Source organism: Amia ocellicauda, chromosome 13 (genome assembly GCF_036373705.1).
Source record: "Amia ocellicauda isolate fAmiCal2 chromosome 13, fAmiCal2.hap1, whole genome shotgun sequence".
NCBI lineage: Eukaryota > Metazoa > Chordata > Actinopteri > Amiiformes > Amiidae > Amia > Amia ocellicauda.
Window position 1 is genome coordinate 18,559,312 of NC_089862.1, and position 20,410 is coordinate 18,579,721.

Below are 20,410 nucleotides of genomic sequence, written 5' to 3' on the forward strand. Positions count from 1 at the left end.
CACAGTGCAGATGTCATGCGTTCTCTTGGAGAGTTGCAACATAAACATTACCTCATTGTGCCATTTTTTTTTATTCTTCTTTGTTATTTTATAATTGGGTTACATTATCCCTCCAGTGTTTGCTATGTTACACAAAGCATGTTTTAAAATCATAGTGTATTTTATTTTTAGCTGAAGGGTTTCAAGTTCATATTTTGAATTGTTTTGTTTATTCCTCATATTGTAAGCTTATTTTTTCTGGGACTTTTTCTGTGCTGTTTTGCAAAGGAGAAAAGGCATAGGGTCACATTTTGTTCCTTGTCTGCTATTGGCATAATACTGTGACATTTCATGGGAAAATGTAGAAAAGTTCTTTAATTTGACCATTTAATTGTGTAAAGTGTTTTTTTTTTTATGTGAATACTACTTGTTTGTAATGGTAAACTCTGTCAATAGAGGCAATTAAATGTATTAAAACATTTTACATGACATCCATCCAGTAATAACAACAAAATAATCCAAGTGGTATTTTTTCAGTAATAAGCATTTACCGTGGGAACCATTCTGAGTAAGTTAAAAGATATATTTGTAGCTGTATATCTATTATTTTTTTTCACAGGGTCTTTGGCCATATAAGTTTCCGCTCTGATTGGGAGCTGGTGAAGGTTGACTTCCGGCAGTCGTTTCCCAGGCAGTGCACAGAGGCCGACTACGATGCATGGAAGCTAACTAATTTGCAGGTAGATACAATTTTCCATATCACGCGTGTAACATTTACATGCCTCAGCTCATATTATGTGTCTTCGAAATGAATCTAAAAAATCTGACGTCCTCTAGTTCAGTTGTTAATTAAACAAACTGAATCACATGGGTCATGGGTTGAAGAATCCCCTTGTTCAGACCTTGATTAACAGTTGGCATGTTAACCTTTAATTTTACTGAATGTAAGTTACCAAGAGCCCTATTTAAACGCACATGGTTTGCATACATTATCCATCTGTGTCATGTTATCCCACATTCATAAAATGAATATTATAACATTCCCAAAAGGCCAATATCTCATTAGTATGCATTCTACTCCAAGGTTAGCGGTTTCTATTCGACTGTCTATCTGATGATGGTGATAATCTCTTTCACTTCCCATATACTTATACAAATGGCAACTTGACTCATTTCATTTTATTTTGGTTCGTCAGGTGTAGTAAATAACAGACTACTGCACTAAATCTGAGGAACTGAAAGGCATCTGAGTCACTTCAGCTTTCGTTTGCTTTCCACTTGCCCAACCAGACTGCTTGCTGTGACACACTTTTCAGTCAGAAATTTAACTGAAGGATACATTTTATTCTGGTGATTCAGTAAATGAACATAATACAACGCACAGCCTTCAGCTTTAAAGCAAATATAGCTGCAGAGAACATGACTGAGCTGAAAATGGGAATATTACTGTTCCACTATACCCCTGAAAAACTAGAGTTTAAATTGTGTTTTTCTAGGGAGAGCTGTGCATCATGGGACAAGAGAGAAGTTATCGAAAGAGGAAAGACTCGGCATACTGCATCAAGGGGAAGAGCTTTACATCGGTTTTAAAGTCAAAGCCCTGCCAATGTACTGAGAAGGATTTTAACTGGTAAGAAGCAAAGCTCAAGTTGTTTAAAGGTATCGTAGGAAAGCAAGGTGGTGTTTACGCAGATACCAGGAAAGGCTAAACTAGAAACAGGGAAGATGACAAAACTTAACCTGTGTGGGTGTAAACAGTTTAATCACACTAATGTAGCAGAGGGTTAGATAATTTTATCCTTGTGCAATTTATAGATTACATTCATATGTCTCAACCTGGAAATAAATACATAAATACATACATACATAAATAAATAAACCAACCAATCAGACTTGGCAAGTCTAGTTCTGTTCCAGCCTAGAAACATTCAGAAGTAAGGCCTGTACTCTCCAGTCAGCTTGAGTTTTCCCTTGTCCTGCTCTCCTCTCAGCGATTATGGCTTTGAACGGGCCCCCAGCCTGAAGTCTGAAGGCGACCGATGCTTTGCTGATTTCTGGCATGACCCCATCTCTCCACCGTACGACTGTTTGCTAGGGCACAACTTTTCCTCCAGCACAGGGTGAGTAGTGCGCAGGCTCCTTGTTGAGCTCCCCAGAGTGGGCAGAGACCTGACACACAGGGCTCTCTCAGACTCAGCCTGTCTTCAGTATATGATCTTTAGGAGAGGGGTAGAGAAGTCACTTTATTCATTAATTTGTATATTTATTTATTTGTGTGTGTGTGTGTTTTTAACCAATGTTTTGGTGTACAATTAACAGACACACATATGTATAATGAACAATATTGGAAAAAACTGTAGACAAACGGGCGTCCACAATGACTTTTTTCCTGTTCCTCAGGCTTCTAGCCCGAGTGCAATAACTAGAGCAGAACGCTAGCTTTAAGCCTTACATGACAGATCCATCTTTTATGTGCACAATGATCACATACAAGCTTTTCTCTTTGATGTTAAACATCGCAAAGCCTTTGTGAGTCAGACTAGCACAGCAACGAAATGGCACATTTTTCTCTGTCTATCCTTTTCAGCTCTTATTTAGTTAACTTTGTAGTGTAGAAATCTGGAATCTGTCATTGCACAAGTAGAAAATAAGTTTTACACCCTTTTATTTTAAATCATGTGTTCGGTGGTTCATATTCCAGTGGGGGCGAATACACGAGGCCTCATTCCCTTTGTGAGAAAACTGAAAACCCTTCTAATCTGTTTGTTGTGGAGTTGTAAATGAGAATAACCATTTAATGAATTTCCTTTTTTTACCATAGTATTGAGGTTTTCATTTTATATGAATATAATATTCAATTAAATACATTAAATAAATGAGATATTCACAATCTTCATACACCTCCGGACTGACTGGTTTATTGTCTGGTGTATAAGGGATTACAGCTTCTCCTCCTGGTGTTTTATCATCATAAACCTGATAGAAGTTTTATGTGAAAGCATATGTTTTATTTGCTTTGTTCTTAAGTTTACTAATAAAAGGAAGTCTTTTTGGATGGGAAGGTATGATGGTCTTATAAAATATTTGACTTTCTGGACTTTATGAAGTGATTTTAAGTCCATACAGACATTTAATTTATGGTATATTGGTAAGCTACTCTTTAAGGCAATCTGTTCCAATCTTCACAGCTACCGGAAGGTGGTGATGAACATCTGTGAAGGAGGAGTCAACAAACAGCAGAGCTCAAAACAGTACACCTGCCCTCTGCTGCCCCCTAGAGGGCTACAGCTTGGCATCAAGGGCGAGTCTCTGGCTGTGGGTCCCGGAGATGACATCACTTTCATTGTCAGACAGGAGCAGGTACAAAACTATGCCTAATAGGCATGTAGTTACTATGTGCATTTAGGTCAATCTGAAAGAAACTAGCTAGTGATACATACTTATTATTGTAACAGTACTTTCAAGATGTCCACACACTGATACTCTGATTGGTTTAAAGGGAGACACTACAAACACCAAGTACCAGGTGGACCTCGGGGACGGGGTGAGAACAATATACCGCAACCTCACCGTGACGGACGAGCCCATTCAGCACCGCTACGAGAAACCAGGCATCTACCGGGTCACCGTGAAAGCAGAGAATTCAGCGGGTCATGACGAGGCCATGGTCTACATCCAAGTCACTTGTGAGTTAAAACCTTGTATCTGTTTCCCCTAAATAAATGAGAATTTCCTTATTTCCCTGACTCTGTCCACCAGAGACTGCAGAGAGTGACTTTCATGTCCCTGTATCTCTTCAGGACTCATTGTTGTGCCTCCATATATGTTGTGAGCAGCACTTCTAGGTTGTGACTGGATTAACTGTATTGTCTTGTATGAATGTAGCCCCTCTGCAAGAAGTCCATTTAGAAGTGGTGCCTATTGCCGGGAGGAACAAGGAAGTGAATCTGACGGCAGTGGTCCTTCCTGCAGCTACAAACTTGACAGTGTTTTACTGGTGGATTGGGGAAAACCTCCAGGTAAAATATTCAAGCAATAACAGGGCTCCACAAAATCGTTTTTTACAGTATTAAAATATTTGGAATTGTTACATTGCACTATTTATATGACTTGTTTATGTACTGTATATATGTGTTTGTATGTACTGGCATAGAAGACATGCAGAAAAGCCTAGATAAATACTAAAATGTGAGAATATCAAACAATCAAACATTTTCCAGCCACATACAGTAGCTGCTAGCAGATCTAAAGATAATCGGATAAAGGCCTGCAGGTCGCTGAGGATTGTTTCTCCTGTGCCCCCCGTTTAGTGTTCAGCATATAGAACATTATTTTCACTAGAGAACAGTCTCCTTAATAAGACTAAAAACATGACCTTCATATCTCATCAGTCATTAGCATAATTAAGTCAATTAAATATCAGTTAAGAGATTAAGTATTACTCTAATGATTTCCTCTACTTCTCAATGGGGAAATTGTATTTCAGGGTAATTGTACAAGGGAACAACTTCCTGCCTTAATGCAAATTGAAATAAATGATGTTTCTAAGTATGTTGTGTGTGTGTGTCTGTTTGTAATTGTGTTTGTTTCTGCTAGCCCATACTCTCCCTAGAAAACAGTCTTATAACCAAGTTCCCTGAAACCGGAGAAGTTTCTGTGACGGTACAGACATCGAATGGACGCTCCATGGTCCAGGACACCAAAACAGTCCGTGTGTTTGGTAAGAGATATCTCGCCCCCAGACCTTTCCTTCTCTGAGCATGCTAACAGTATGCTGTTTATAGCTCTGGTATGTTTTTCTGCACAATATTTAAAATATGCAAACAATAATTTATTGTGTATATCTCCATAAACAAACATAGGCAAAATCTGACTATTTTCCATTCAATTTAATAGCATTCACATAATAGAAAATATGCTTTCTGTGTTTCTGATAACAGGCCAATCTGCTTGCATTGCTGCCTATTAATCTTTCCACCTGTCAGCAGACTCCGAGAGGAATAAACTGTCCATCGAGCCAATGTTCCAGGATGAACATTTCAAAAACAGAGACTGGGGTTGGGGGGGGGAATAAATATGACTGTAATTTTTTTCTATTTCTTTTAAACCTTCTTGAGAAAAATGGCTTTGCTGCTTCCTCAGCACATATTTGACTCTTAACATTTTTTCTGTTTTAGATCAATTCGAGGTTATTCCCCTCAGGTTCAGCAAAAACCTTGACCCTTTCAATCCAAATATCCCAGAATGGAGAGAGGATATTGGGCAGGTCATTACAAAAATCCTAGCCAAGGTATTTTTTTGTTTTGTTTTGTTTCTTCCTTTTTATATCATGCTGTTTTCTGCAGATATATTATAGTTTATATTACAGTAAAACCAGTTACAGTCCAGGCGTAGTTTGTTTAGATATTCATGACAATATTATAGACTGTTACAAATCACGCATTGTGCTGTCAGCGTTTATTTGTTTCTTTAAATAAATACTTTTAAAAAGTAGTTGATCAAATTTATTTTGGGGAAATGTGTAAAGATCACTTAATTTAAAGTTTTTTATAGTGGTTAACAGCTGGCCAACACCAGGGATGTTGCTCAGTGTTGACTGTTTACTTCCAGGTAACCGATATTCCCCAGGTGTCCCTGGTTACTATGGTGAAGCCTGGCCTCCCAACGACTGCTGACTTGTACGTGCTTCCACCCGAGGGCAACTCAAACAAGAGAAGCCTAGCTGTCGATAAGGTAAAGTATTGCACAAAGCATGATACCCCACAGAGCCAGCTGCCTTATGTCCTTGCTGAGTGAGGTTTTGCGTAAATTCACTACTACATTTCAAGAGGCTTATATACTCTCACACAGCAGGCTTTGTTGTGATTGCACACCCCCCATGCAGAATGGTTAACGTTACTCCTTTTCTGGTATGTACAAATTAAGCCACTGTCTCGCTGGCTCCAGTATTCTCCATTTTATACACATATTCATTGGAAGTTAAAAGTGCAGCCAAAAAATGCAATGGAAACGGATGTGTACCAATTGAGATGTTTTTTCTAAGCTAAGTTTAAAAAAAGTTATTCGAAAAAGGAGAAAAACCTAGAGGTCCTCTTATTTCCGAAGAAGTGTTTCTGCTTTCCTGTGAACTTACCTTTTGCCTTGAACTTACTGCCGCACCAAGTACAAAGCATCAGCAGTTCTGAGTGCCCACAGAGGAACGAACAACACATGAGAGAGAGCAAAGGAGATAACACTTCAGTTGTTTCATGAATCACTGAAAAGATTTCACATTTCCTGCTCATTTCGTGAACCAGCTGTGTGTCTTTGAATATGCTTCCAAACCCTCCTGTCTAGAAGAAAATAGGTTTTGGAAACTCATCACAGAGGAAATTAATTTGCAGTACAAATCTACAACTTGCCTGCTGTTCAGTGTGGCTGCAGTGCGTGTTGGAGGCCAGGGGACCTCCTTACGCTCAGAACAGGATGCTAACGGCCGACTTCTGTTCTTTTTCAGAGGATTCCCACGATAAAGCAGGCTTTCAATGAGAATAACGTGAGCTTCATTGTGAGAGGAGGGCTGGCAGTGTTGGTGAATCTGGCCGATCCTGATGCAGGTAAATTCGTGATGCTAGCAATGCATTTGTTTTTATGTTGATGGCAATAGCAATTGACATCATAGTTAATTGGTTCTGAAGTAGTTTTGCCATCCGTATTTTTATATTTTAGGTTCTGCAGACATAGTCCTCAAGTATAACCTCCCAGCATTCATGTTTGATTCATTGATCTTTAATCCTGTTCCAAAAATATAACTGAGGGCATTGTCTGGTGGAATTAAAATGTCAAAAATGGAAGCCACTGAGAATGCAGGTACACCGTTCTTCATCTGAAGGGTGCGTTTATGCGAGCCTCTTCAGACTTGCACTGTTTCCATCAGTCAAAGCTCTCAAAGCATTCTGATCTGTCGCAGTAGCACCCATTAATCTGTTAAGCTTTTAATATTGCAACCAAGCATTTTGAGTTTGAGTAGGAAGCCGTTGTGACACTCCTGGAATATGACAAGAGCGACAGATGGTGATTGATTTTCTGTCTGCACAAATTCAGAGCTGCAGAATTCCAAGTGTTATCTGAGACTTGAATATATCCATCTCTGGAAATATTACATATAAATATTTTTTTTCTCAGAATGGACATCCATGTAGTCTAGGGAAACGTGTAAAAGCTTAGAGATTAAAAATATGTGTTTGATATATGTATCACCCAACCAAATCTGTGTACCAGTGCATTTCAAAGGAATATAACAAGCATTGGCACAAAAAAGGTTTTATATATATAAAAAATATACATTGTTGTCTAAAGAAAGGCATGTTGTGTGATCAGTGCGGTCCGTGCTGTGTTTTGCAGGCTCTCAGAGGGGCGCAGCTGGAGCAGGAGTCTGGGCTCTCGCAGTTTTGTTTGTCTTCAGCCTGGTTGCCGTGGGGGCTTTCATTCTATATAAATTCAAAAGGTATATATGTGGCCTTGCGCTGTACAATTACACCCTCCACAAAGACCCGGAGATGCTTCCATTCAGAGCTTAGACTACTGCACACCCGGTCTGATCCAGGGTTTTTGTAGGCCGCTGCTGGGACAACTCATGGTTCTGTCTTGTGCGTTTCAGAAAACTGCCTGGAAGAAATGTGTACGCCCAGATGCACAACGAGAAGGAACAGGAGATGACCAGTCCTGTCAATCACAGTGAGGACACCCAGAATATCATCCAGGGGGAGGAGTTTATTGACGATGACCTCGACTCGCAAACATTAGGTAACGCAGGTAGCCCACCTTCAATTTTCTTTCCCGCACAATATTAATCTGAGTCTGATATTATACACCTGACTGCACTAGTTCATCTTACATAATGCTGCTCAACTAACTAGGGAATATAATATGTTTCTCAATAGTATTTATTGAAATTAAAATAGAAACTTTCGTAACACTTTACAATAGGTCTCCCAAATTACAGTTTATTAACATAGTAGGTACTCAGTAACTACATGCTAGTTACTCATAAGAACAGTGTAATTATGAATTATGAGTACTCACTATGTAGTTAGGGAGAGCTTTTGTAAAGTGTTACTAACATTTTAAGTAGTTGATACTCTTAATTTCAACAATTAATTAATAGTATTTTGCAATTATTTGTGTCCACTTATCCTGTGAAATCATTTCCGAATTTCTACGGTGTGCATGACGAATCCATGCCTGATGCGGTGAGTGTTTAAACTCAGCTGGAAGCGATCTGGTTTGAGCGGGAAGACCAACGACTGTTATTGTTGTTTGCAGGGAATCACTCGGGCGTCGTCCTGAGTATAAACTCCAGAGAGCTGCACAGCTACCTGACGAGCTGATGGTTAAAAGCCCCGTCAACAGCACAGACTCTTCTCTATATTTTATTGTTCGGTCTGGGACTTTAGCTGAAGAAGGGAAAGCAGCGGGTTCTCAAATTGTACTACAGCAACAAGTCTTTTTGTCCACGGTAAAGGATTTTCTCTTTGACACCTTCTGAGGAGATGAAGATACGCACTACAGAAGAGCACTTATTGGCAAGGGTCTCCGAGACTTAACCTGTAAAACCACCTATTTTAGCATTTAAAAAAAAAAAAGGTGACATTCTCGGTCATTTGAAAGATTTCATGGTATTAATCTTATTTAACATCCTGTCAGCTTTCAGATCCAGTTAGGCTGTATCCTGGTTAACATTAACTTATTTAATAATAGTAATGTTGTCCTACTCTTATGAAGTGCGCTCAAGCAGCAGGTGCACTTGTTTAGTTTTTGTGTCGGGCTCTGATAAGATTTCAAGAGCAAGAAGGCGTTACTTAACTTCTCAGAAGATGTTACATGGCCCTGTGCACTAAGTCACACTGGGTTTAGTGTATGAAACTGTCGCAGACCACCTAAGCGAGCTTTTCTCATTGATCTGGATGGTTGCTGCCAGAAAAGACCCCCTGCTCGACACTGAGAAGAGTAAAAGGCAGACTGAGATGCCGCACATTGCTGTAGGTAACGTGAGGAGGCATTCAGGCCTGAACCAGGTGTGTGTCTGACTCAAGCTCTCACCCATTCACCCGTATGATATTCTATATGAAATAGATGTGTGTAGGATATCTGCATGAGGGGTTCCTGGAAAGTGAAACATGGCACAGATATGTAGATTTTTAATACCCATTGATTATTGCATCCATTCGTATAGAGCATCTCCTAAATCTCACAGCTCCACAGTTTGCGCACACAGGGTTATACAGAGAGACATTGTCAAACACAAGTGGAACCACCTTTTCTTCTCACTGTACCAGCAGTGAAACCTAACCCAGGTTGTAACCATAGACTGTATTGTACCTAGTATTTGCCAAATCCGTTGAGAAGAATGCAATATTAACTTGAACATGACAGGACAGATTACTCTGCTTTTGCTTTACCATTTACTCATCGCAGCGTCTAAGACACAGAATAATGCTTTCACACTAATTATACCTTTCGAGAGAAATAAAGGATTGTAATTTGTTTAGTGTAAACGTCAAATTGATGGTTACAGAAGCTACTTTCAGCTTCACAAACACATTCTTTTGTTTTGTTTTTAAGAGGGTAAGCAATATTTCAATGGAAATGTTCTGTAGTATATTTTCTTCGTACTAAACGATTGGTTCTTTTGTATCTCGTTGCATTTTTGTTTTCTGAAAATGGTTGACTGGCTGAACGATGACATGCCTGTGAGACAACAATTGATCAGTTACTGAAGCCACAGTGCTTTCTGAGTGTTTTTGTTCTTCTAGTTCGGCCCAGCATCTCAATATGAGCTTAGTTTAATAGCAAGACTAACCTGTTAAACAGTTTGTATCAATTCAAGTATGGTGCATCATACCTCAAACCATAATCAAGTCTCATTAAGCTGGGGTACAAACCATCTCTCATTCCAGTTAATTGCATTTATCTGCATTTCATTTACAGCGTACTGTTGCCAATTTGTACTTATATCAATAGAAAACTTTTTTAAACTAATAAAACAGAAATACTCCTTAATGAGTGCCTCAATACCAATTGTCACCTATCTGTCAGGAAAGTAATTAATTGATTTGTTTGAGACTAGAGTAACATTCTGTTAGCAAAGAATGAATGTAATGTATACCCCTAAAAAATAAATTAAGGATAAAATACCAGTAATGACCCATTGTGATGTATATAAGCACATAGAGGAGAAAAGTGGGTTCAGTAAATCAGTGGATCACATCCTAATCAATCTCTGAAACAAGCAGTATATGTATTAGATGTCCTTTGAGATGGAGCAGTGACAAACAACAGTGCAGTATATTACATATATCTCTCTGATGTTGAAGATTAATATTAAAGGGTGGGGGTGTAATTTGCAGTTTAAAAATAGCATTTCACAGAGATTGTGGTTGTTTCAATAGAGCCTATATTAGGCAGTCAGATGTTCCCTTTAATTTGGTTTGTACATTTAAAAAAAATACATTGTACATATTCATCTGCTCTACTAAAAAATACTGGGAGAATCTTACACATAAATACCAAATCTCGATCATAAATGGATATTTTCCACCATGTTTCTAAAGCACTTTTCACTGTTTTCACAAATAGCACAACACAAAGACTTCCTGTCTCATCATTTTTGTGTAGAAAAGTCATTTGCGACATTTTTGTTTCACTTATAAACAGTATCTTCAGTGGTCAAATTTCAGGATAATAAATAAAAATAGACCATCACAACAAATAGACAGTTTTTATTATTTGATCATTTTCAGACCCTAAACAGACAATTTTCACAATGGCGAGCAATTTTCTAAATTGGTCTTGAAGACGGCAAATGTTTTTTTTGTTTTCTTTTATGGCTTCTAGTCATACCAGTTAACAATGTTACTTGTGTTAATAGTAGTGTATTATAGACTGTATGATAATAAGGTAATAGTGTTGAAGAGAATAAAAGCCATTATTTGAGCATTGGGAAGGTTAATTGTATGAAATGCTATTCAAGGTCCAGTTTTTTCCAGTTGAAGGGAATATAGATGAGAAGCATAACTGTGTTTGAAGCTATACTTACTAAACTAATTGAGATGGTCAACATAACATATTTTTAAATCCCAGTTATCTCTATTGTGTACCATGAATACTGGTCCACATATGTGTACCAAAGACTGCACGTGTAGTAATAATAATAATAATAATAATAATAATAATAATAATAATAATAATACTTTATCATCAGCATCAGTAATATCAATGTTTTCGACCCAATGCTGTCTGACTAACAACAGACTGAACTTCTCTTATCACTTGGTTGTAAACATGTAAGGATTCCTAAGAAAAGAAATGAATCAATCCAAGCTACTTTAAATCAGTGTCTCTCCTCAAGTTCACATTTTCTATACATTGGCATTAAAACAAAAAGACGACAGTTCACTTTGCCACTTTTGGACATATACTGGATGTGTCCACAGTACCTGGTGCTGTACTATGCCGAGTCATTACTGTACATCTTCTGTACATATGCTCATGTTGGCTTGTTCTTAGTTTTTTCGTGATGTGATGTTTGTAAATATTTGGGGTGGTCAGAAAAAAAAAACGATATTTGTTTGAGGAGATTAATTGTTGACACAAAGTATGTGAAATTGACTGCACAGTTTCTTCTTAATGTTTTCAATAAATGTTTGGATACACAGCGAGACATAGTGCACCTAACACAGTGTCCGGGTTCAACACATGACTTCTAAACTGTATAGATTTGTTCTAATGATTTGATCTGCTCAATAAAGACTTAACGTTCTTCAGAAAATAAAAACCTCCAAACGTATTGCTTATACTACTGTATACATACCTGTGTACTCTGCTGCATCCAACGGTATGCTCTGGATTTTACAACCTTCAAACCATGTTCAATAAAACTGGTTCCATACTCTGTTTTTGTTTCTTTTACCTTTATATTATAGTTGCAACAAAAGGAAAGTAGAGTCTGTAGTGAGACATGAAATGGATCACACTGCATCTCAGATGAGTTATTTAGTCAAATCCGTGTCATATATGGGAATATACTAGAACTGCTGTATCAATTTATACAAAAAAGTATCTTCAATCAGTACAAGATATTGGCATTCCATTCTGAGATGATGATCTACTGTAAATGATTTGTTTTGAAATGAAAACTACTTAACCTTCCTAAGACAGTCTGGGAAAAATAGAAACACCAAAGGACAAGAGAGACTGTTTTCTGAATACAATACAAATGAATGAAGATATTAATGGCCAGTAGGTGGCATTATTTATATGCAAATATTGTAGTATAATAGCGAATTCCCTTTAAGGTTCATTACTACCCATTAGAAGGTCTTCTGGTTGTGTGTGGGGTTGGGGGATGTAAGTTGGTAAGGTAAGAAAGATGTATACAGTACAGTTACACAAATAGATTTTTGTTTTTAAAAGAGGTTATCTTTATTATATATACAACTGTGTGCCACCAAGTTGGTGTCTGTCTTTCAGAGTAATACATAAGAATAGAAAAGAACTTAAGGTGCAAAACAAAAAGAAACTGACTTTCCCCCCCCCCCAACCTATTTACATTGTTTTCACATTTTATTAATTCTTCTGTTTTTTTGTGTTTGTGAAATCTGAGAGTCGGGTAGTAGAGCTCGCACAGTTTTCCTGTCTTTCTTGTACGCCAGTTTGACACGGAATTCGGGGAGAGTAAGGGAACATGGAGACTGCTGCCTGAAGACAGACGAGACATCTCCCCCAATACAGACATTCTTAAATGGTTTTATCATGATCCACAATTGCTTTAAATATCTTTAAAGACAGAACTCCAATTTAGGAAAATATGTTGTTTTAGATTGAATGTCGGCCAAAGTCGCTCCCTGTTCAAACCCTGAAGCTCAGATTTCTCACAGAAGGATTGAGAAAGGGTTGTTTGCAGAAACACGGGACTCGATAAACAGCTGGAGAGCAGAGAATAACAAAAACATATTTACACACATGAATGTTACACAACACCTGACGTCTTAAACAAATGAAGTCTGTGGCATGATCTTTATGCAGACATTAAATAAAACCTTAAACATTAAATATTAATTAAAAAATCTGTTCAATTTGTTTGGCAGTCTATATAAAAGTCAGATCAGATCAAAAATGTATACATTGTCAAAAGATCCATGTTTGCCTTTTCCCTATATGGAGTCTTACCTTTGTATGACTAACTCTCAAAAATACTTTATAATCCGAGTAGTTTATGCAGGAACAGTACGAGGCATTATAAACACCGGCAGCCTAGTTCAGATGATAGTAGGAAATTGCCCGTTTTCTACACAGGAATGTTTAATTTAGCAGTTTTAGGTTTTAGGCAAGAATTGAAGGGATCTTCTGCTCTCACGCAGTTGTTTTGTGGATATTGTTTGTCCTCGATCCGTGTTTGTGAGGGAGTCCACTGGGATCTCAGAAGACCTGGCCTCCTCTTTCAGTCTCCATTTGTATTTATAAATATTCAACAGTGTATTATTAGTGTATCGAATGTGCCTAAGATAGTTCAATATACACATCATATAGAACACAGGGTGCTATACCAGTGTGATGATTACACAAAGTTGTTTACTATAGCAGGATATATTCAGAAATAAAATATATATCACTTCTGCACCAGCTCTTAACAGGCAATCCAGCCATTTAAGGGAAATTCCTTCATGTGAACTCCTAAAACAAGGGGCTATTGTCACCGATATCAATCCCGATCTCGATGTGAAAGCGTTATTAAAGACTCGCTTCCTTCTTCTGTCCAGATCGGTTTACATGCCAACATTAACAGCTACACTTCACCCCGATATGAAACCTTCTCTGGGAGGCCTGATCTGCAACCAAAGCTTAAATAAAAATATAAATAATAAAGGGAACCTAATATTTACTTTTCACATTTACAAATAAATAGTTTTTTTTTTTTTTTTCAAGGTATCTAAACCCAATTCTGTTTCTGAAGTGGATACGTTCAAGAAACAACTTTTTTTCAATTGAAGAAGAATGGATAGTCACAGACTTTAACATGATAGAGCAGGACACACGCATGCTTAGAGCAATAACTGGTATTATAAAAATAAAGCAAGTAAAGAACACGTTTCCTTCTTAAGTCTGCACAGCTGTATGTAGCAAATAACCATTGTGTTGTTTTTTCTTTGCGGATATCCATAAAATTGGTTTCGTTTCTGTGTTTCCTTGCAGTTTGACCAGTTGCTGAAAATAAATATTTAATCAAAAAAACACTGGTGGTCTGAAATTCTTATGTCCCAGTTTTCTGTTCCCACTCCTGTAAAAGAGAAGAAACAGTAAGTGAGTCTGTTAAGAAACAAATCAACAAAAATAAATCTATGGAAAAATTTGACTGGAAAAAGAAAGATTAGACTGACTAATCTACAGTGATCGAGTTTACTTTATCAGTACAGTAAGAGATTTAAACTTTACAATCAATAACTCTTCTAGAAATGTTAATTTTATGTATCCTTCCTCCTGATTCCTGATGTTTCTGCATCTGGATCCATTTCTCACTTAATCCTAATAGCACTTGCAGTAATAGCCTGCAGTAATAACCCAAATCCAGCACAACGCAGGATCCATAGCCGCAAAGTTTCGACACCTTTCAATCCACACGGCTGTACTGGTTAAGGCCTTTTGAAGGGATTGATTATAGAATATATAAATACAGATATAATACAGTATTTGTATAATAAAAAAAATATTGTAACCATGTTTAAATACACACTACATGGCTAAAACCATCGGGACGACAGAAAAAATACAAACAACAGCTGCTCAAAATAGGTTTGTTAGGATGCAGGCCCGCCCTTGGCCTTAATGACGGCTGCAATGCTTTTGATCGATTGCCAGTGAAACACTGTTCCGTTCCCAGCGCCGCACCGTCTGCAGCAGCCAGAGGAACCTGATCTGACAGTCCATTTCACACAGGAGATGATTTAGTGGATCGAGTTTGGGGAAAAGAAAGCAGACTTGAACCCCAGGGGTAAACTCGTACATTGTGGAATTAGAAAGATGCAGGGTACCTCCTCATACCATTAACTAATGAATTGCAGGCAGTGTATTGATATCCAAAATACTTCAATATGTATGTACATCTATATAGCTATTAAACTTGATAAAATAAGAGAAGCTTATCCCATGATCGTTTCTGTGTGTTTAATGCTGCCTGCAAAGGAGGTGAGAGAACCTGGGTGTGAGCAATATTGTACATCTGTATATCTGAAACCGAGTCTTAACTGAGGCGCCCGCAGCAGGACTCACCTTGGCTTTCCGGAGAACGTGGCCCCGCACTGGAGACGTGGTCTGAGAGGCCTTCCTCCGCAGCAGAGAGGCGCAGTTCACCGGCAGGGAGGACGGCTCTGTGTCGCTGGTGTCGCAGCTGGAGGCCGGGGAGTTGTCCAGCGTGCGCCGCATGAACACCGGGGACTGAGGGAGCAGAACACAGCATTACTGCACAGTCCCGTCTTCAGGCCCAGAGGAAATAAAAATCCTCTCGGGATCAGATCTGATTCCCATCATTCACTGGCTTTGATGTGGACACTGTGGACTCTGTTATGAGATTCAGCTGTTGAGGACAGTTGTACTCGTCTCCTCTCACCTGGGGGCTGGAGGTCCCAGACCTTGGCTCGATGGTCAGCCCCAGAGTGATGCCACCGTTCATGGCCTTCTTCAGGCTCTCCTTGACTTCAGTGAGCTCCAGTTCCAGGTTGACCCGCTCCGCCTCCTTCTTCTTGCATTCATCGTCCACCTTCTTCAGCTTGTCTTCGAGAACGGCTTGAGCCTTCTTGCCTACAGAGAGAAGAAGGCGAGAACAATAAGGTGAACTCCAGGAGCTGGGTGGTGGTGCTGTGCCTCATGTAGTGCAGTGAATCTGTGCTGACACGCAAGAGGATCGTCTACCAAGGTCTTATCGGTACGAACGCGCCTGCCTTGACAGCGAGACCCAAGCAGAGAGCAGCAGGACGGCTCTGAACACATTTGATGTGCAAAGCTCTTGTTTTCGAAACTGTCTGAAGGACATTCAGAAATCCTCAGTGAGAAAACGCATCTCACTGCATTGACACTTGACGCACCCGTGCTGGCTTCGATGGTGGTCCGCAGGTCTTTCCTCTCCCTCTTCAGCTGCGTCAGCCTGTTTCGAATATCCTGCTTCCTCTTCATCAGCTCCTCTTCCTTGGTCTGCAGCCGCTTAGCGTCGGCCTCTACTCGGTTCTTGCCATACTTGTACTGATCTGCATCTTCAGAGAGAAAGACATCATAAGTGAAGCGCCAGCAACCAAGAACCAAGCGCCCCAGTGTGACCGTGTGATAATGGACCACAACTACACAATGATTGTGGCTTCCATCTTATCTACATCCTAAATTCAATTAACAGAGAAAAATGTACATTCTAAAACTGCATTAGCTCTTTCAATGCATCAACTAGTTAACAAATAAGGAGTGCTGACCACATAAATGACATCTATTCCCTTACAGAGAGGAACTGAGCAGAAATATTTAGTTTGAAAGTTTTTTTTTCTTGTGTTTTATTTTACTTGTGTTAACAAAAATAATTTATAGTGGAAATCTTACTAGTAGAGCAAAAAGAGCAAATACAATTGAAATTACTAAAAACCTAGTAGCCGACTATAATAACACTGTCTTGTAACACTTCACCATAGAGCTTTGCAGACACTTCAGATTTGTGATATTGCTTTTACTTGTAGACATTTCACATTTTTTTAATTCCCACATTTTCAACATACCAAGACAAAACACTCTGACTGGATGAACTGGGCACATCTTGTTTAGACTTTATTCATAATCTTAATAGTATCCATTTGTATGTCTAAGTGGCATGCAGAACAATGCAACTTGCACAATATCGGGCTTCACATTCTATCGTTAGTAAAAGTCTGGGCACTTACTTGAGTTATTGCGTTTAATTGGCAGGGTCCCATTGGGCTTCTTTGGCTGACTTTTTTCCACTTTCTGTTTTCCTACCACTCCGTTAGTAAAAGGCATTTTCTTTCCTTTCAGCTGTTTTGTGAAAAGAAAAAGCGTTTAACAGGCAATTAGACAGACACCTCGGACTGCCTTGACAAATGGACACACCTTCATTGTGGTCTCTGGCGGGCTATTGAAAACGACTCCAATTACCTTTAAAAAAATGCTAAAACATATTAAGCGAAATTAAATATTATGTTCAGTCCTCATAGGTAGAGGATTATGTCACTTTTTCTAAACGAAAGCAAGCTTGTGGTTGAGGGTTAAATTTGATCTGTCTGCTTTTTCCATTTAAAACAAATTGCATGATCCCTGCAACATGAATTTGATATCCCACCGAATGGATCATACTGTAGACATTCAGGCTGACGTGATGAATCTTGACTAGGTCCTAATCCATTTGAATTCATTGTGTGTGTTGTGGAGTGTCTTTTTCATATTGAGCAACACCTCAAAGTCAGGGTACAGTGGAACACAGTCGAAATATACCAATATCTGGATTGTGTCCATCATTCTCTGTAACCCTTCGTGATATTTTCTCAGTAGATTTGTGAGCCTTCAGTCTGAACTTTGGTGCAAAATGTTCCATATACTATATTCATATCTGGGCTGGTCTAGATATTCCTAAGAAAGTGCAACACACAGAGAGAGGAGGTGAGGGTTATCACAGTGGAAGAGACATTCACCTGAGAGGACGTCCCAGCTGAGCCCCGCCCTGCAGAGGCAGTGTTAGTGACAGGCAGTGAGGAGGAGATCGCTTTGGAAGAGACGGGAGTTTTATAGTGGCCGGCCACCTGTCTGTCAGCAGACGCCACCCTGCTAGACTTGGGTGAGTATCGGGCTGCGAGTTTGGGCGAGGGCATGTTCTCATACAGGTCGGCATTCTCATATAGCCCCTCGTCCCGCCAGTGCCTGCTAGCAGGACTCAAGTACGTGTCCTCGGGCTCCTTCGACCGCAGAAATGCATGCAGGCAGAAGCGAAGCAGAAGGAAGGGAGATAAGAAATGAGTTAGTGGAAGGAAGAAAGTCTGATTGCAGCGCCATTTGAGTGTGACAGGTATTAATTATAGATTTGAGGAAAGGAGTGGGATTAAAGAGGAAATAATGCAATTGCCTGTGGAAATTATGACACACAGCCGTCAGTGCAGTGGAAAAAACAAAAGCAGCCACCCGCCCTTCCCATGAGGTCTGTACAGTGTATCTGAGAGCCCATGAAACTCTTGAAAGAGCCACTTTTGACACACATCTGAAAAACCCCACGAAACTTTGTAATGTATTTCTGCCTTTCTTTAAGATAAACCATTTTATGCAAACTCAGGACTGAAACTGGCCTTATAAACAGAGGGGTGGTACAGTGTGTTTTTCTTGGATAGGATGAATGCTAGGGTAGGCAGTTCTCAAGTACTGGGGACCCTGCGGTGACAAGACTGGTAATACAAACAGGCCAGAACAACAATGGAATAGCAGCATGAACAGCATGACCCTAAAGAGCTTCCTAGCAAAAGCTTGGATAAAAGGCTTGGATGCAACAGAGAGCAGCATTACCGTTCCATTTCCACAGGGGACATCATCATAGTGAAGAGCCACTCCAGATGGGCGGGCATAGCCATTCACAGGGTTATCCAAATAGGGGTTAGGAGATACGGCACGTCTATTTGTGAAGCTGAAAATCGAAAAGACATACAGTGGGTCAAGAATAATACCATTGAGAGAGGACTGCCTGGAACACGGATCGCGAGCAACGTGTGGACGGCTACAGAGTCCGAGGGATACCTTTCGGTTTCCAGCACTGACAGACACATCCATCACAACTTCACAGAGCCCACGTCGGGTCCTTAATTCGAACAACAATATTTGCACAGGCACTCGCATTCCGAGTTTTGCAAGGCAGTGTGCAGAGACCACCGCTCTCGCTGCGATTGAGTTTCATTAAATATTCCTCGGTGGGAAGAGGTGTTAAAGTAAACCGAAGCATGTGAAAACAATTTAGCAGCTAATCAGAGCTGCAGTGAGAAATCTTGTCCCCCTTTCATGCACTGTTCAGCATTGATTAGGAAACTTAGTTTTAGAGGCTTTCAATATTTTAACTGTAAGCGTAAAACACTTTTTTCTATTACACTAACCACACAATCTATCAGTTGATTCCAAAAAACCTTCCCTAAATCTTAACATAGTCATACTGGGTTTTTATTTACTGGGGGCTTCTTTGGTTTTTTGATTGGGTCTAGCTATGATAAATGTAATTCCATTTTTTATATTGGTATTGCTTCGGTACACCAACCATCCACAAGATAGCAGCGCGGCATCCTTTGACTGAACAGCGATTACAGCATATCCAGTTTCCCGATTTCAGTGCCTTGCAGTGGGTTTCAGATACATATTTATTTAAGAACATGAGCGACCCCAGTTCGCTGCTCATCTGTCATGCATTAACAAACCACCTCTGATGTTCTTCCATTACAAGGCACTACTCTGCGTTTCATGTGGTCTTTGCAATACGAAGCAGGGTCTCCTCTCTGACTGATGCCTTGCTCTGTGAGTCAGTGTTCCCATTGCCTGTGGTCTGCCCGCCATGGGTACAGCATTTGCTTTGCGTTATCTCCCCATCCGTACACCAGGACAGCCTGTATAGTTCCAGGAAGTCAGTACTATTAATATATATATTTTTATTCTATCGCTCTCTACTGTGGTTTCCACGATGATTAGCACACAAAGTGTTAACACATTAAAACGTGCCGTTTCCAATGGGAAGCAGAACAGAGAGATTGTGCGCCAAACTTATCATGGGATTCCCAAGATACATTTCGTTATCAAGGCTGAAACCAAGGCTTTGAATATTTCCCCCTTGGTTTCTAGTGCCAGGAACTGTAACATCTGTGAATTCAGCAATTTGTATCCATTATATTCTTATCAACAGGTGTGCAACAACTGTCTGCATTTATGTGGATAAGAACAACACAGATCTTTCTTGGATTAACTTAATGGCCCATTTCAACTCAGCAAACCAATTGATTTGCAGTTCCATAGCAGTACCATTAAATTAATCCACACTTCAAAATATGAGTACAGATAGAATAGAGCAACATCTCATACTGTCTCAGCTCATTCGCGCAGATGCCTTACCAGAAAGATTGCTTGGCCAACTGTATGACATTTGCGGTGGTTTCCACATCAATGTAATCATAGTGAAGAGCAGCAGGGTCTGTGGTCGAGCCGGTTTCAGCCAGCAGCACTCCAAGCCACCTGCCCATTGCTTCCGAAGAGGAGGCCTGTGGGAACAGAAGGGGAGACACTCAAAGCTAGCTAATTGCAACTGCCTTTCCTGAGCAGATTTCGTACACATCCATAGGCACATTCCAGTGATTGAAAACCACATGTGCACTCTAGCATAATACAAAAA

At 39.6% G+C, this 20,410-nt stretch overlaps 2 protein-coding genes across 7 annotated transcripts in view; one reads left to right on the forward strand and one right to left on the reverse strand.

Annotated features, from left to right (window-relative positions):
- The window catches only part of sorcs2 (sortilin-related VPS10 domain containing receptor 2), a 262,530-nt gene extending 250,617 nt beyond the window's left edge, over positions 1 to 11,913 (forward strand). The window contains exons 15-27 of one of the 2 annotated variants that reach the window (XM_066720074.1): positions 599 to 719; positions 1,476 to 1,609; positions 1,971 to 2,099; positions 3,168 to 3,339; positions 3,479 to 3,665; positions 3,865 to 3,998; positions 4,576 to 4,699; positions 5,157 to 5,269; positions 5,590 to 5,712; positions 6,476 to 6,575; positions 7,363 to 7,465; positions 7,619 to 7,773; positions 8,284 to 11,913. In XM_066720074.1, the coding sequence (XP_066576171.1) occupies positions 599 to 719; positions 1,476 to 1,609; positions 1,971 to 2,099; positions 3,168 to 3,339; positions 3,479 to 3,665; positions 3,865 to 3,998; positions 4,576 to 4,699; positions 5,157 to 5,269; positions 5,590 to 5,712; positions 6,476 to 6,575; positions 7,363 to 7,465; positions 7,619 to 7,773; positions 8,284 to 8,348 (1,660 nt within the window). In that variant the 3' untranslated portion in view covers positions 8,349 to 11,913. The remainder of the gene's footprint in view (positions 1 to 598; positions 720 to 1,475; positions 1,610 to 1,970; positions 2,100 to 3,167; positions 3,340 to 3,478; positions 3,666 to 3,864; positions 3,999 to 4,575; positions 4,700 to 5,156; positions 5,270 to 5,589; positions 5,713 to 6,475; positions 6,576 to 7,362; positions 7,466 to 7,618; positions 7,774 to 8,283) is intronic. The other variant, XM_066720075.1, reaches the window with a different exon arrangement.
- A 503-nt stretch (positions 11,914 to 12,416) lies between these two features.
- Positions 12,417 to 20,410, reverse strand: part of afap1 (actin filament associated protein 1) — a 71,202-nt gene continuing 63,208 nt past the window's right edge. For 3 of the 5 annotated variants that reach the window (XM_066720079.1, XM_066720077.1, XM_066720078.1), the window contains exons 11-18: positions 20,134 to 20,279; positions 18,556 to 18,673; positions 17,697 to 17,957; positions 16,932 to 17,043; positions 16,098 to 16,262; positions 15,623 to 15,813; positions 15,286 to 15,450; positions 12,417 to 14,296 (exon numbers count right to left, since the gene is read on the reverse strand). In XM_066720079.1, the coding sequence (XP_066576176.1) occupies positions 14,270 to 14,296; positions 15,286 to 15,450; positions 15,623 to 15,813; positions 16,098 to 16,262; positions 16,932 to 17,043; positions 17,697 to 17,957; positions 18,556 to 18,673; positions 20,134 to 20,279 (1,185 nt within the window). In that variant the 3' untranslated portion in view covers positions 12,417 to 14,269. The remainder of the gene's footprint in view (positions 14,297 to 15,285; positions 15,451 to 15,622; positions 15,814 to 16,097; positions 16,263 to 16,931; positions 17,044 to 17,696; positions 17,958 to 18,555; positions 18,674 to 20,133; positions 20,280 to 20,410) is intronic. The other 2 variants (XM_066720081.1, XM_066720080.1) reach the window with 1 other exon arrangement.